This window comes from Perca flavescens, chromosome 19, assembly GCF_004354835.1.
Source record: "Perca flavescens isolate YP-PL-M2 chromosome 19, PFLA_1.0, whole genome shotgun sequence".
NCBI classification, from domain to species: Eukaryota; Metazoa; Chordata; class Actinopteri; order Perciformes; family Percidae; genus Perca; species Perca flavescens.
Window position 1 is genome coordinate 18657343 of NC_041349.1, and position 14662 is coordinate 18672004.

At 41.0% G+C, this 14662-nt stretch overlaps 1 protein-coding gene across 1 annotated transcript in view; it reads right to left on the reverse strand.

The window, feature by feature from the left end:
• Positions 1 to 6857: 6857 nt before the first annotated feature.
• The window catches only part of rell1 (RELT like 1), a 31944-nt gene continuing 24139 nt past the window's right edge, over positions 6858 to 14662 (reverse strand). The window contains exons 5-8 of the mRNA XM_028564015.1: positions 11764 to 12012; positions 10070 to 10202; positions 8304 to 8347; positions 6858 to 8227 (exon numbers count right to left, since the gene is read on the reverse strand). Of these exons, the coding sequence (XP_028419816.1) occupies positions 8312 to 8347; positions 10070 to 10202; positions 11764 to 12012 (418 nt within the window). The 3' untranslated portion in view covers positions 6858 to 8227; positions 8304 to 8311. The remainder of the gene's footprint in view (positions 8228 to 8303; positions 8348 to 10069; positions 10203 to 11763; positions 12013 to 14662) is intronic.

The window sequence follows — 14662 nt, forward strand, 5'->3', positions numbered from 1 at the left end:
CTTTAAAATGTCAAAACAAAAAAGCAAATCGCTGTAGGGACTGTGGTGATTAAACCTCGTCATCACAGCAGCTAGAGCCTCGGCGGGCAGCGTCCTGGGCCTCGGGGCCTCGGATAATGAACACCGCAGGGCTTTTAGCTTGAACCATTAAGACTCACCCTGAGCACCGTGGAAATTTCCACAACAACCATGACTAAGAAAAAAAGGCCAGCTCCTCGCGGCAGGAGAGGCGGTTAGTGTGTCTGTCTCCGTGTCTCTGTCAGTGCAGGAGGTGGAACGGAGTCCTGGTAATACCAAAATTATCCCTTTCTTTGGACACTTATCTATTCTTCTCACCCACTCCCTTCTATCTTCATCTCTCTTGCTCTTCCCTCGTGTCTGTAATTGCTCGCCATGAGTCTCACAATTACAGTGTACTCTCTTTAGGCCTGAAACTTGATTCTCTTTGTAGTTGGACTTTGTTTTTGTTTTTAGGCATGACAGGGTTGAATGTTTTTCACAAAGTATATTAATTTTTAAATAAATGAATGTTATGAACAGTCTTTGGTCAAATAGTCTTTGCAACTTTGCTTGGTTTTACTTGCAGGAGTATTTTTCATATATTTTTTCAAGCCAAATCCATGTCAATACAGCACAATGTCACTGGGACAGACTGCCATTCTCCAGGCCACGCTGAGGCCTGTGGGTCTGTGAATATGTTCAGTTCTTTTGAACATTTCATACAAAATGAGAAAACAAGTAGGTTTGTGTCTCTGTGGGCTGTTGTTTTTTTTTCCCCATGATGGACAAGATAACTTTTGGATATAGTGGCGTGGCTGTTTAAGTCAGCAGTCAAATCACAAGCTGGAGAACAAATGAGCTCGTTCTTTGGTACTGACTTCTTCCAAAAGAGCAAAACCACATTGAAAACATGGCTGATTCAACAAGACATTAGGGTTTACAGTCTTACCACCTAACTCTGAAGTGAACAAATCTCATCAAGATTTTTTGAAGAATCAAATCACACAAACTCTAATGTGATTCCTATGTCAAAAACAGGTCATAGACAATTTTCAGAATTTGCTTTTTCCTTTATGAGGTTCTGAAGGGACACTGTATGTTTGCAGTACAAAAATAAGTCACAAGTTCACCAAAGATTGTGTGTGTGTGTGTGTGTGTGTGTGTGTGTGTGTGTGTGTGTGTGTGTGTGTGTGTGTGTGTGCGTGCGTGCGTGCGTGCGTGCGTGCGTGCGTGCGCGCGCGCGCGCGCGCGCATGAGAAAAAGTGCGATAGTCTCGCGAAATGAGAAAAGAACATTTCCATATTTCCATGATAACAACAGGATCAGCTATAGAGTTCCTGCTTAATCAAAATAGTGACTCATCTTTTCATCAATTCACAAATGACAACAGAGCTGTGCTCCGCTTGTGCGTCACCAGATTACTTTGATCCTTTCAAAAATACACAGATTATGTAAAGATAGATCCATCAAAGATACAACAGCTGGAGATTTATTTTGGCACTCAAATGTTTGAAAAGAAGTGCTTGGATATAAGCAATAAACTAGTGTGATAATAAAACTACTTAGGTTACATTAAACCACACTTCCAGATTGGTTTGCAACTTCTTCAAAATAGCAGCCCTTATTTTAAGCAAAACATGAATGACATGCTTTCCATATTGTTCACAGGAATATGTACATGATCACATCTCTGAAAATCCATTATGTCCAAAGTGTGAACTTCTTAGAAACCATGCTTTTTTTTGTGCATGATTTCATTGCATGTTGCTTTATAATGGCTTTATAGAATTGCATGCACCTGGAATGGTTTCAAAAATGGTATTAACCATTAGGGAGCCATCTGATTCTTTAGCTTATTTAAAAAGCATTAAATTGATTCAGTTACACATGATATCCATGTAGGAAAGGCATAAATGAAAAGCTCCAAATCCATGTTCTGAAAAATGGTTCCAGCCCATGGAGAAGCATTTAAAGCTTAAGGCTGGCCTTAGTTTATATGTTTTCTACTGTCAACATATCCCATTAATGGCCAAAATGAAAAGGTGCCTATCTCTCAATACTTTCTGTCGTCTCTATCTTTTTTTGGGGGGGCACTTTGAGACAGCCTCCACACTCACGACTCTTTGCTAAGGTGCAAGAACCAAAAAATTTAATCTTGAAGAAGAAAGCCTTCAGTCACTAAGGTATTGAATTAAAAAGCCTCCAGTCTTCAGACTTTCATCAGGGCAAATGTTTGACAAGGTGGAACTTCGAGGCTTATAATGACGTCAAATAGAGCACACCTGTGCTTGATCTTACACAAGTACACATGGGAAATGTAGTTCACAATTGCAATTCCCAAAGGAATGAAACTAAAAATACAGCAATAAAGAAAGCACTCAAGAAATCTTAATAACAGAAATAAATAACAGAAGTCGTCATCCTCAGTTTGTGTGATATAAATATTGAGCTCGCTATATATTTGAACACTGGGAACAATTGTAAACTACATTTCCCATTTAAACTTCAGTGAACAAACACAGGTGTGCTCTATTTGATGTCATTATCATTCCCTTCGGTCAAACATTTGCCCTGATGAATGTCTAGAGACCCACACCTGGCTTTTTGATTAGATCAGGGGTCTTCAACGTTTTTTACACCAAGGATTTTTCTAACTGAAAGAGAGACGGATCAGGGACCCCCTACTACATATATTGTATAAAATAAAGTTGCATATTAACCTGGGCCTACAATAACGTGTAGGGCGGCCTAAAGCCTTTATACATACCTATTTTTGCATTGAATACTAAGCTATTAAAATAATTGTTGGCATGATTTTAATGTTACACATACATGTGGCACAGTGAATCTTTACGATTAACTGTATCTGTGGGTGGCTATCTTAGAGACTACCTCACCTATAGACCAGTAAGCCTATCATCAGTGGGGATTTATATTTGCTAACAATATGTTAGAATTGTGTTAAAACATTTTAATTTATGAGAAAACTTTTAAAATTTGACAATAACTTGGAGCCCCCCCTGCAGTGACTTTGAGCACCCCCTAGGGGTCCCGGACCTCCTGTTGAAGATCTCTGGATAAGCCGATTGATCAAGATTGATTGAAGTGTCTAGATGCGTTTTAAAAGGTTTTTGGTGTTTGTATTGAGTTGTAAGTGTCCGAAAACTATTAAAAACATATAAATGAGCCACACTGTTAGGTGTCATGTTAATTCATTACAACCCCACATGTAGTCTTGCAGCCTTAAATATGTGCAGCAGATGTGTTATTTCAACAGCTAAAAATAGTACCTACCAAATGGTCTATTTACTCCTCTTTGAGTAACATTTGCTAAAACATAGAGTGCCCAGCTATAGGACACTACTGTAGATATCTGGAACTTAGCATGTATCTGGACCTTAAAAAACCCAGATAATTCTAATTTACACATTATTTACAACTACATGTGTACTTGCCCGGGTGTGCTGTAAGGCCTTGGACACCCACACAGGTGTTTTCAGTTAACCTCTTCCCACGACTGTGGGGGTGTGGTTAGACTGATTGATTGACATCTTCCTGAGTCTCCTGTTGGGTCTGTTGCACCTGTTAGGGTGGGACACATGACACCTTCATCATTCTTATTGGTAGATAAAGATGTGTGACTTAATAAATTCCCATCTAAGCTCTGGCCCGCCTTCAACCTGCGCAGAGGTCTTACCGGGCGTTCATGGACATCGGAAAAAGGTTTTACCGAGTGAAAACGTCACCATTCACGTAACGTCCTGTGGGAATCAGAGGTGGGAAACTCGGGCTGGATTTTGATACCCGAGTTCCCCAGTTGGTGACGCGTTGTTGACAACTGACGTTTGATGGAGGCGACTTTGGTTCACTGAACATATTTTAATGACAATTAACTGTTTAATGTGGACAAATGCCTCTGCCAAGAAACATACACAGATATAATATGTTTCAAATTATTCATAAATAGGCCTATGTATAAAAAAACAAACATATTATCCGTGTCTTTTCCCGTTGGTTGTCCTGCAGATAACACAAACAAACACCTGTCGGTTGTCCTGCAGATAACACAAACAAACACCTGTCCATGTGCTGTATGGATGCTCGTATAAGAAAACAGCAGAAAATCTTCTGTTATTGTGGCCTCCATGTTTTCACACACCTGATGCTCTAAGCTATGGCCAACCGTTGGTGGCAGTCATGCAAAAAGTTGTTATGCCAAACGGCAATATAACAGAAGAAGAAGAACACTCATCCCGACCATGTGAACGCTGCCAGTCGGAAAAACAACGTAACCACCGGGGCGGTCCCTGTTATTCCGAGGTGGCATGAACGCGCCATAATAATCTGACAGAATAACTGAAAACACCTGTGTGGGTATCCAGGGCCACTATGGCCACGCCAAGACCCGCCCTTCAATAGCATTTACACACTACCAGGCGTCCATGGTTACATGTACAGGTCCTATCCCCTGACCAATCCCCTAACCCTAACCTTAACCACTCGAGGTCAAATGCCTAACCCCAACCAATCAAGGTGCTTCGTAGGGCGGGTCTTGGCGTGGCCATAGTGGGATTCGTAATTTTGCATCCAGGGCCTAGAGATTGACTTGTTAGCAGGATAAATCCATTGCGGGTTTTTGGTATTTTCATAGAATTTCTTCATAATAAAAATATATAATATTACCCTTTACTCCTTCAATATTTTAACTTATTTGAAAGCATCACAATACCAAAAAGGTCCATAAAAAAGTGTCATCAGAGATGGTATTAGAGTTCACCTTTTCTGTCTTGTTTTCCATTATATAAGTTACCTCTCAGTATCCTTCACTTTAGCTGTCATCCCAGTGACTCGCAGTAATCAATTCACCTCACCCCGCCTCAAGATAACAGCACAAAAGTAGTTTTGCAACAAGATCATTTGTGCCACAACCTGCTGAGACTGAGGCAAATAAAGAGCACTTATGTGTCAGATTCCTTCATGTTGTTTTTATTAGGTCCATTAGGCAGCCTGCTGTAGAGTCCCCGAGGTGTGTGCGCTCAGTTAACATGTTTGTTTTTCTCAAGGCTTTGTTGGAGTTAATGATGTCACCCTTAATTGTGCCAAACACACACACACACACACACACACACACACACACAGTCTTGTCTCAGAGGAATGGGTAAGACTATATTTAAAGAGGAAAAATCCATCTTAAACGGGATTAATCGTCCTGAAAACGTGTGAATCAGTGTCAACATTAAATGCTGTTTCCCCTTTAAAATGTGAGAAACAGCCCAAATAGTCCACCTTGTTTTGGAATTTGCCCTGGGAATTAGCCAATGTTTTCACTCTGGTTAGATATTACATTCCTTACCTGGAAACTGAATTCGGTTCAGTGGCGAATGCTAAAATATTATAGTTTATAGCACAAGTAAAGAAGATCATTAGCTAAAAATAGGCACCATACTGTAAGCTACTGGTCATACCAGACCAAGAAAGGCTGTAGCTGCAAAGCCATCAACGGAATTGAGCAAAGGTGAGTATATTACTTATGAGTTCCACTTTTCATTTGTGAAAAAATGTAAATGTCTTCTTGTACTTTCAGAAGCTAACATAGAGCTGCTTTAACTCTGGTGACAGATACTTTGTAAGCCATTTTCCAGTCATTGCTGTCATGTGTAAAACATGTGACCAAACTGGAATCCCACTACTGAGTTAAAGAAAGGTGGGCGGTTAGCCATTTCAGAAGGTCACCGCATCTACAGCCCTGATGTCGTTCAAGAGGTGTTAAACATTGACTAGACTTACTCCCTCTGGTCCCAAATATTTCCCTGAAAAGAAACACCCCTGTCTCCAACTCCCCGAGACAGAGCTCCATCCTCTTGGCTGATATCCAGCCACAAAGATAAGATGTAGGGCACTTAGCCTGGCATCGGCATGGGAACCCTGTCGCCCGCAGGCCTGAATAATTCAGTGCCCGAGATAAATTTACTGCTTATGAAGTCATGCAAAAGAGACAGAACAGAGCTTTATTGTTATCTATAGCCTCTTTTTTTATGTGCATACCTAATTTCCTCGTGGAATTTGTAGTCGCTTAAATGCAGCGTGAGAAACCTTTCATAACGCTGGTGACACCCTCACCCAGAGAGAGCTAAAGTAAACACATGCAGTACATGGAGTCAATATTTGCACCAGGTTGCTGCTTATTTACTGTATGTCCTGCACTGTCAGACAGGTTTAACACCCCAAAGCCATCCGTGTGTGTGTGTTTAAAAAAAGTCAGGTTTGCTTTGAGCCTAAAGTCACGGGTGGGTTGACTGCGCCTTGTGTGCTATCAGGGTTTCTTTTCCACTGTGTGTAAATGTTTCTGCCTCCCAGTCAACACTGTGAAAGTCAATCCAAAAGTGACACCAGCGACAGCCACGTGTCACTCAGAAAGTTCTTTTAATCACGTCCTTTGGCGAGTAGTTAGAGTTATAGAGTCAGAGTAGTTAGGCACCTGTTAATAATTTAGTGCTGAGTGAACCTGATAAGACTCAGAAGGTCAAGAGGAGACAAAAGGAGTCAAGGATTGTTAATGTTTAAAACACCTCTCCGTCTCATCTCCTTTATCTGGAAATAATATGATAGAGAGCCCGAGGTCGTCGGACTACCTAGTCGAGATGAATAAGACAAATCATCTTTTCATTACAGCGCGGAAGGGGAGAGGAGGAGTGAGGAGGGTGCAGCGATGAGGAATGGAAATGAGAAAGAATAGAATACGAAGACGGATGGTTCGCTCAGATGAGGGAGAAGTTAGTCTGCAGGACAGCGGACTCTCACGCACCAATGTCTCAACTGCTATACAGTGTATGATTAAATGACAACGATAAAGTGAATTATTTATGGTTTGATATGCATTAGTCGTCTTTATTTCTTTCATTACAAAACGATACAAACACAGCAAACTGTCGCAAAATATGAATAACAACAGGTATATGTATGCCTTTGTTTTTAAAACATGAGGTACAATGAAATGACATTCACAAAGTTGGAAGAAACCTGCCTAAAATGATACGTTTTGATCACAAAGATTGGGGCAAATACATATTTGGATAATTATGTCTTACTTCATGAGGGCTACTCTATTGATTTAGAACCGCACCTCCATAAAGCTGAAGGACTTACAGGAGACAAATTTGAAGAAAAAAAAGAGTGATCTTGCTTTAAAAGGGAGAACAAAACAAAAGGTAAAAGAAGAGTTCATCAGGTGGACAGAAACTCCACATAACTGCTAATGTTGCTCAATGTCTGCTGGATGTTTAAAAAGGCAACCTTTTGCCTAAACAACTTTATAAGCTGATAATATGTCAAAAAACAATAAGGTTTAACAAGTTAATAATGCCTATCTGACACGTGGGAAATTACTCATGGAAAATCTGACACATTGAAGGGTTGGAGCAGACGGAGCTGCCTGAGGATGCGGGCTTATTGTTTTCTGTTATTGTCAAAATAAAACCGTCACTTTAAAGAAAAAACACTGAGTGAGAACCATGTTTAAATGTTAAAGACCATTTGTAGTTTGACCCAAAATGCTGCACGCTCTTCTTTATTAGAGGTCAGATTGGAAGAGAATAAAAAGGCACCCTCTGACATCATGTTCACGTCATTACAGGATATGGCTTCTCTTATCACATCAGCTAATGCTCCAATCTACTTCCTGCTTCTTTGACCACTATTATCAGCTTGTTCCTCATTCCTGTTTGGGAATGACAAGCCCCACAACTTAATCTCAGACTGGCTGTATCTGTTTCTGTGGTGAAGTTTTATCAATTAACTGACTGATGACTTTTCCTAGCCTCCACATACAAAAACATATATACACACGTCATCGGCATATTGAGTAACTAGACCATAGTTCATCGGGGAAAGCCGTGGTTCAGGCTTCCTTGGCATTAAGCAGCCGCTTTGCTTAAAAGGTCCTTAAGCAAGGCACAATTGGGAAATTTTCAGAGGAAATGGAATGTGTCAGAAATAAACACAAATGTCCCCTTTCTGCTTGTAAAATAACTGGCTGGTGTGACTCTGTATGTCACTCTCACCACCATCGTCCTCATCATCAGCAGCACTTTGGCTCCCCGTGGAGCAGGAATGAGGAGGGGACGACTCCCTGGCCCACTTCGCTCCTACAGCGCTGATGTCTTAATGTTCTTGTTTGTTTTTTTTTGGAAAGTGGCCAGATGTTGATTTTCTCCTCTCTTTGGAAAAGCTGTAGAACGGCGGGAAAAACCGTTAAGACAGAAATGGAACGCACACGTGTAGCTGATGAAAACGTGAGACGTTACCTGGATTTCTATCGTTTCTCTTTGTCCAAGTTGTCTGTCTGCTCCTGTACAAGGAAATAATCTTGATTTAATACGGGAAAATAATCATTCATAATCTTCAGATTAGGCGTGTTCTGCCATCAGGTTTGTTTACTTTTTTTTTTTTATCTCACACAGTCAATGTGCGAAAGATGAAAGTCGGTATGAGGGCTAAACGTATGATACATATCATGACACAGACGTTAAATGTGTTTCTATGTGTGAATGGGTTATTTGCATTCGTACCATCTATGAAACATGAGTGTAATGTTTTTCCTACCTTTAACAAATTTGGTTAGGACACGGATTCAGTCAAGGCTGGTGACTCTAAACAGACTAATCTCTCATATTACCAAGCCTGAATTTCAGAATCCGCAGAAAACAAACTGATGATAGAACACAGGGTGATTTCTACTACACACATCTGGTCTTCCAGTGAGTAAGTAAGTATGAGTGTAAGCCCATACACAAACATCCTTTTCAGGCTTATGTGTTGAGAAGGTTTATGAAACTGTGTTATTGCAATGCATCACCACCATCAATGGTAAACGTGTCTAACATGTGACACGCAGTTCCTGCTGCAGGATTACTGGTGTTGTGTACAGAAGATGCAGAATTTACCAAAGGACTAAGCTGCCATCTCAGTCTTTTTTCTTACAAACCAAAACCGACTGCTACACAAACATCAAAGCTCCACAGTTTAATGTTTCCTTAACTGCTAAATGTAACCACGTTCTCAGAGATATTCTCCTTTCTCAAGCTCTGTTAAACAGGTCATAAAAAAACATTTTGTGCATGTGATGTTTTAAAGCGACCCCCTGACAAAAAGTTAAGAAAATGTCTAAATATGTTGGGTTTTTTTGGAAAACATTGTGCAGTTCTGCGAACAAGACGAGTGGAGGCTGTTCACCTGGAGCGTTGCAATTTGATAACCAGAGTTCCTGTGATGTAAACAGAAAACAACAGAGCTGGAGGCTATTTATAGTTGCGGCTGGATTTTTCAGTGGCTCTTTCCGATGATAAAGAGCTTGTTGTGTTCATATCGCTTAATTGTAAATTAGTTTTTGATTTTTTGTTTTTGTTTTATGATTGTGATATTAGGAGTCTATGCAATAAAGTTGACTTAACTTCTGCTTTCTAAACAGGTGTGTGAATGTACTCCATCACTGTCACCACTGATGACATTTTAGTGAGTTTGTGATGACTTAATTAATCGATCGACAGAAAGCGAATGGGCTACTATTGTGATTATTTTTTATTACGCGATTATTTGTTTAAGCCTATTTTCAGGAAAATAACAAACATGTCATAGTTTCAGCTGCTTACATGATAGTGAACTGAATATTTAAGTGTGTCGGACAACACAAGACATTTAAAGAAATTACACTGGGCTTTAGAATATTGTAATAGGCATTTTTCACTAATTTCTGACATTATATAGACCAAACAATTGAAAGTTTAATCAAGAAAATGATCCAGAGATTAAGAGATAATTAAAACACTTATTAGTTGCAGCTCTAACCCAGTTATAATATATATCAAAAACACTGCTAAATGTTGTGTGCTATTAATTATCAAAGCTGTAACATTTGTGATTTTTAACAATTTGTCAACCAATGCATAAAAAGGCAAAATGTCACCACAAGCTGTATATGCAAGACTTATTCATACACAGGGTGGTAGCTAGGAAGTGCCCGATGAGAGACAAAGAGAGAGCAGGACGCAGATGAAGTTTCCAGGATACAGACCTGCTGGGACTCGGACGTCGTCCGACTCTTAGGCGCCGCCTCCGTAGGAGATGCAGGAACGCTCCCATTGGAGTCGGTTATTAGCAGGGTCCGCCTCTCCTTGGCTGGCTTTTCACACTTAGTCACCCGGAACCTGAGAGACGACAACAAATGAAAAGGTTTCTAAAATGTTTTGCAGTCTGGCAAATGAGGAACAAGGTCTCGCACACTGCAGGGTTGGCTCATGAAAACACACTGCTGCTCTTATGTGGGGGAAAAAGGAACCCAGAGTGAATTTTTTTTCTAGGTCAAAATAAAATAGAACTTAGCTGACCATCGTTGCTGTTGATTTGTTCACTTTGTAAATAGTATATTTATAATCAAAAGCAATACAAATTATCCACAGAAAATGGTCCTTCAATAAATACTCAGTGGGTATCCGCTATTCTCACTGATATTACACACAAACACTCCGCGTGACCTAAACTTTACACCTCACTCACCCACTCAAAGGCAACTGTGAGCAAACAGACAGACACAGACACACACAGACACACACACAAAACACACTCCAAAGCTTTAATTAAATCAGTAAATGAATATTCGTATCCCGGTCGTGCTGACCCTGTGCGTACGCTGCCATTCATCTGGGTGCGCAAATGAAAAGCACTCGCTCTGCATCCCAATCAGCTCGCAGCGGGACATACAGATGAAGAGAGCGCTCGCTGCGCGGAGGGGACGAGGCTGAACACTAGCGGGCTGAGAAATGTTCTCTTTACTTTAAACATCTCAGACACAGTGTTATTATGGTAGCATACTGCCAGGGTGTAAATCCAAATGTGGTGTCTGAAACCACCTTTCAGACGTCCAGTTACACATCACAAACAAGAATGCTTTCTTAAAGTTATAATCCTTAAGATTTTTAGGGACTTTTTAAGCAATAGCCATTCAATGTATGTTCAGTAATTGTCTTTTTAGTGCCAGATTCAGACTGCATTCACGAGTAAGAGGTAATCACAGGGAGAAAATGCATGTACTGTATGTAATCCAGCAGTTTTATCTCATTGGTATCCGCCTCACTGTTCACTGTTCACTCTCTTTAAATTGCGTCAGAGCTGTGTTAAGTTACTGCTAATGCAAACAGAACATCCCATTCCCGCTGCTTCACATTAAAAGCGTGGACTTCTCCTGTTTAGCCTTTTTGTTTTTAAACAGGCATTGTTGCCAAGGAGCAGCGCCTCCACAACATAGTTTAACAACTGAATCTTCACATAAACGACAACAGTCTGAACCCTGCGGCATCTATTTTCCCAGGGTTCACCTTGACCGTCCACATGTGCATTTTCCAGGTCACTGCTCTGGTGTCAAAGTGCACAGCAATCTTAGTCGGTGTAATTAAGTGTGGATGTTTTTAGGGTTAATGTTTGATTGTTAATGTTGTGTGTGAACTAATATGCCTCTGGGGCATAAATGTTTTCATTTCTACCTGCTTATTAAAGCACCTTGTGTGGTATGATTCTAAGAAATATTAAAGAATCACCGTAAAGCGGCAAAAAAAAACAACCTCTTGTTTTGTTTCAGACACACTCGCGCACATGCACGCGCACGCGCGCACACACACACACACACACACACACACACACACACACACACACACACACACACACACACACACACACACACACACACACACACACACACACACACCTGCCCACCTGCCAACAGCAAGGACCGTGACCTCTCCGAATACGCTGCGTCGCTGCTCCGTCTTACGGGCCAACGGCTTCCTCATCAGCGGCCATTTTTTCTGGCTGCAGCGGTTGCAGATGTTCTTCTGGCCGCCCAGGCCGCCGATGGTGTGCAGGTGGTTGCAGGTGTGCTTGGCAGCTCCTGGGGGTGCACCCGGTGATATGGGAGTCATCGGAGGGGTCGGGGTGCCAGGAGAGGTGGGGGTGACCGGAGGACTAAAGTCGGAGGAACCAGAAATTTGTGTTTAAGTTGGAGGACTGGAGGACATTTTGCTTCAGTAATGACACTTATTATTAAATACATTATACATTACAGTATTCAACTGCACAATATAGGAGTGTGTAATCAAGGTCGCTGCTGATGACTATGGCCTATTATTACTAGCAGAGCACGAGCAAAATAACAGCCCCTGAACAATAATTATGCAACAAAGAGAAAAAAATCAAAGCAATGCTTGCTTTTTATAGGTCAGCTGTCAAAAGTGCACCTTTGAGAAGGGAGACCTCACCTTTCACATACTAAAATCTGACCTACATTCAGTCCAAAACATTGTCATTTTTACAGAAAATAATTCAAGCTCATTGAATTCATCAGCGCTTCCTTTATCGCAGCCCAGCCCTGCAGAAATGGCACATTAACATCTCATCTTTAAACGGAGAAGTGTGCTAACAGCGACTTATTGAGGCCAGCTTAGGCAGCTGTTTTATGACCCTGGAGAGCAGATCTTCACAGTGTTTACACACAAAGGGAGAATAAACAGTGTTTCTACTCAGTGACATGCTCATATAATATACAGTATGTAGAACGATGCATGTGTGTCAAGGGACAGACAGCATAATGAGTTATGTCTCTTTGATGTGTCTCAGGAGGCACCACAGCGATGAACACTTACTGTAAGACACTGGACAGGGAAAAGAGTAGGGGTGGGAATCACCAGAGGCCTCACGATACAATATCATCCCGATATTTATGTCCCGATACGATATTATTGCGATTTTAAAGATATTGCAATATTCTGCGATATATTGCAATATTTTACCTTTTTTACAACTTCAGATTTTTCCCAATTTCAAATGATGTCCCGAAAGGACAATTTTGTCAACATCCGTTGTATCTAAAAATATACATTTCTCTGTTTGTTCATCACACTTCAGTTTTATTGGTGCAAAATGTGATTGTCAAGCAGACAAACTGACCAACACATATATCATAAAAGATCGATACTTGGCGTCTGTGTATCGATACAGTTTTGCCACGAAAAATATCGCGATACTATGCTGTATCGATTTTTCCCCCCACCCCTAGAAAAGAGGGACGCTAAGTTACAGTATATGGCCACAAGTATGTGGATAGCTGAACATTGCACTCCTATGTGATTATTGAACACCTAACGTTCTGCTGTAACAGCCTCCAGAGTGGATTCGCTCTCATTCAGCCACACAAGTATGAGGCCACGTTCAGACTGGCTTTAGCACTGCGTCAAAGTCAGCGGCAGCCCCTTCATTCATTTGAAGGAGGCCGCTTGCAGCAGGGGTGCCAACACAGAGGGCTACTGGACCAAAAACAATGCCACATCCTAATATCAATCCTGGTCACATGCACCCAGTACTTCCTTATTGTAGTTGCTGTGGTGTCTGCACTTGACTAATCGGGGAAGTTCAGCCCTGCAAATGCCACTCGGCAGTTCCTGAACCATTGGAAAGTTCTACCCAGAGGAGCAGGGGCTTTTATTTGCCACCTGGGTACAGGCCTTTTCCCTATAGGCCTCGACTTTCCCCTCAAATTCTCAAACTTTCAAGGATTTTAAGGGGAACCATATATTACAGGGCCACGGCCGAGGCAGCTGGCAGCATATTGCATCTTAATTAGAACAGAAATACAATGTTGGCAAAGATATTCATCATTATAATGGAGAGGGATGGGGCAAAAACTGGAAAAATGCAATGCTGAGGTCACCAGAGGTCAGATATAAAGTGCCTCCATGTCTGAAATTAAACCTTGGGGTCCGTTTAAATTGGATTATAAACAGGATAGGAAGGCAGAATAAAACATATTTGGGCATAGGGCTGGGTACCGAGCGTCAATACTTTTGTGGTATCGAAAAAAATACTCCAATCCTATGAGTATCGAAAAATTCTTTATCTTTCGGTGACAAATTTCGGTTCCAAAAGCGTCTGAGCGCGTAAGCACAAGCTTATCTGTCCTCTCTGCATATTGACACAGAGCGGAGCTCCGACCGACACACACACACACACTCTAATGTTACTCTGAGTGAGCAGTTTTACCAGAATTTTTTAATTATGATAGCTGTTTTGATTCACAATTAAGGTGGAAAATAAAAGCGTTGTGTTTAATGGATTTTTGTTGATGTTGAAATGGATTTTAAAACATATGGTATCAAAAAAATATCGTTAGGAATCGGTATCGAAACTGAGGTATCGAAATTGGCACCGAATCGAAAGATTCTCAACGATACCCAGCCCTATTTGGGCAACACAAAAGTATGTTTTATTTTATTTTCTCTAATCTTTGCTTCCCCCCCTTATGAATTACTGAATATGTGTAGCTGTTTCAGGCCTTTTAAAAAAAGTGTTAAACAAAACAAGGGAGGAAAAAAAAGTCTTCTGATGAACTGGAAACAACTGGCAGACATGTGCAACCTGTGAAATGGGGATACACAAGCAGACATCACCTTGCTTTAAGGTTTCACAAGCCGTACAGGTTGGGAACCTCTGGTGTAAACAATGTGCGAGTATATGCATGTGAAATGCAATATGTATTATGCTCATGTACAGTGTGAGGAGTCCTGATGAGCACAGGTATGAATCAGGAGTTTGATCCACAGGAGGAAAATGAAAAATATGG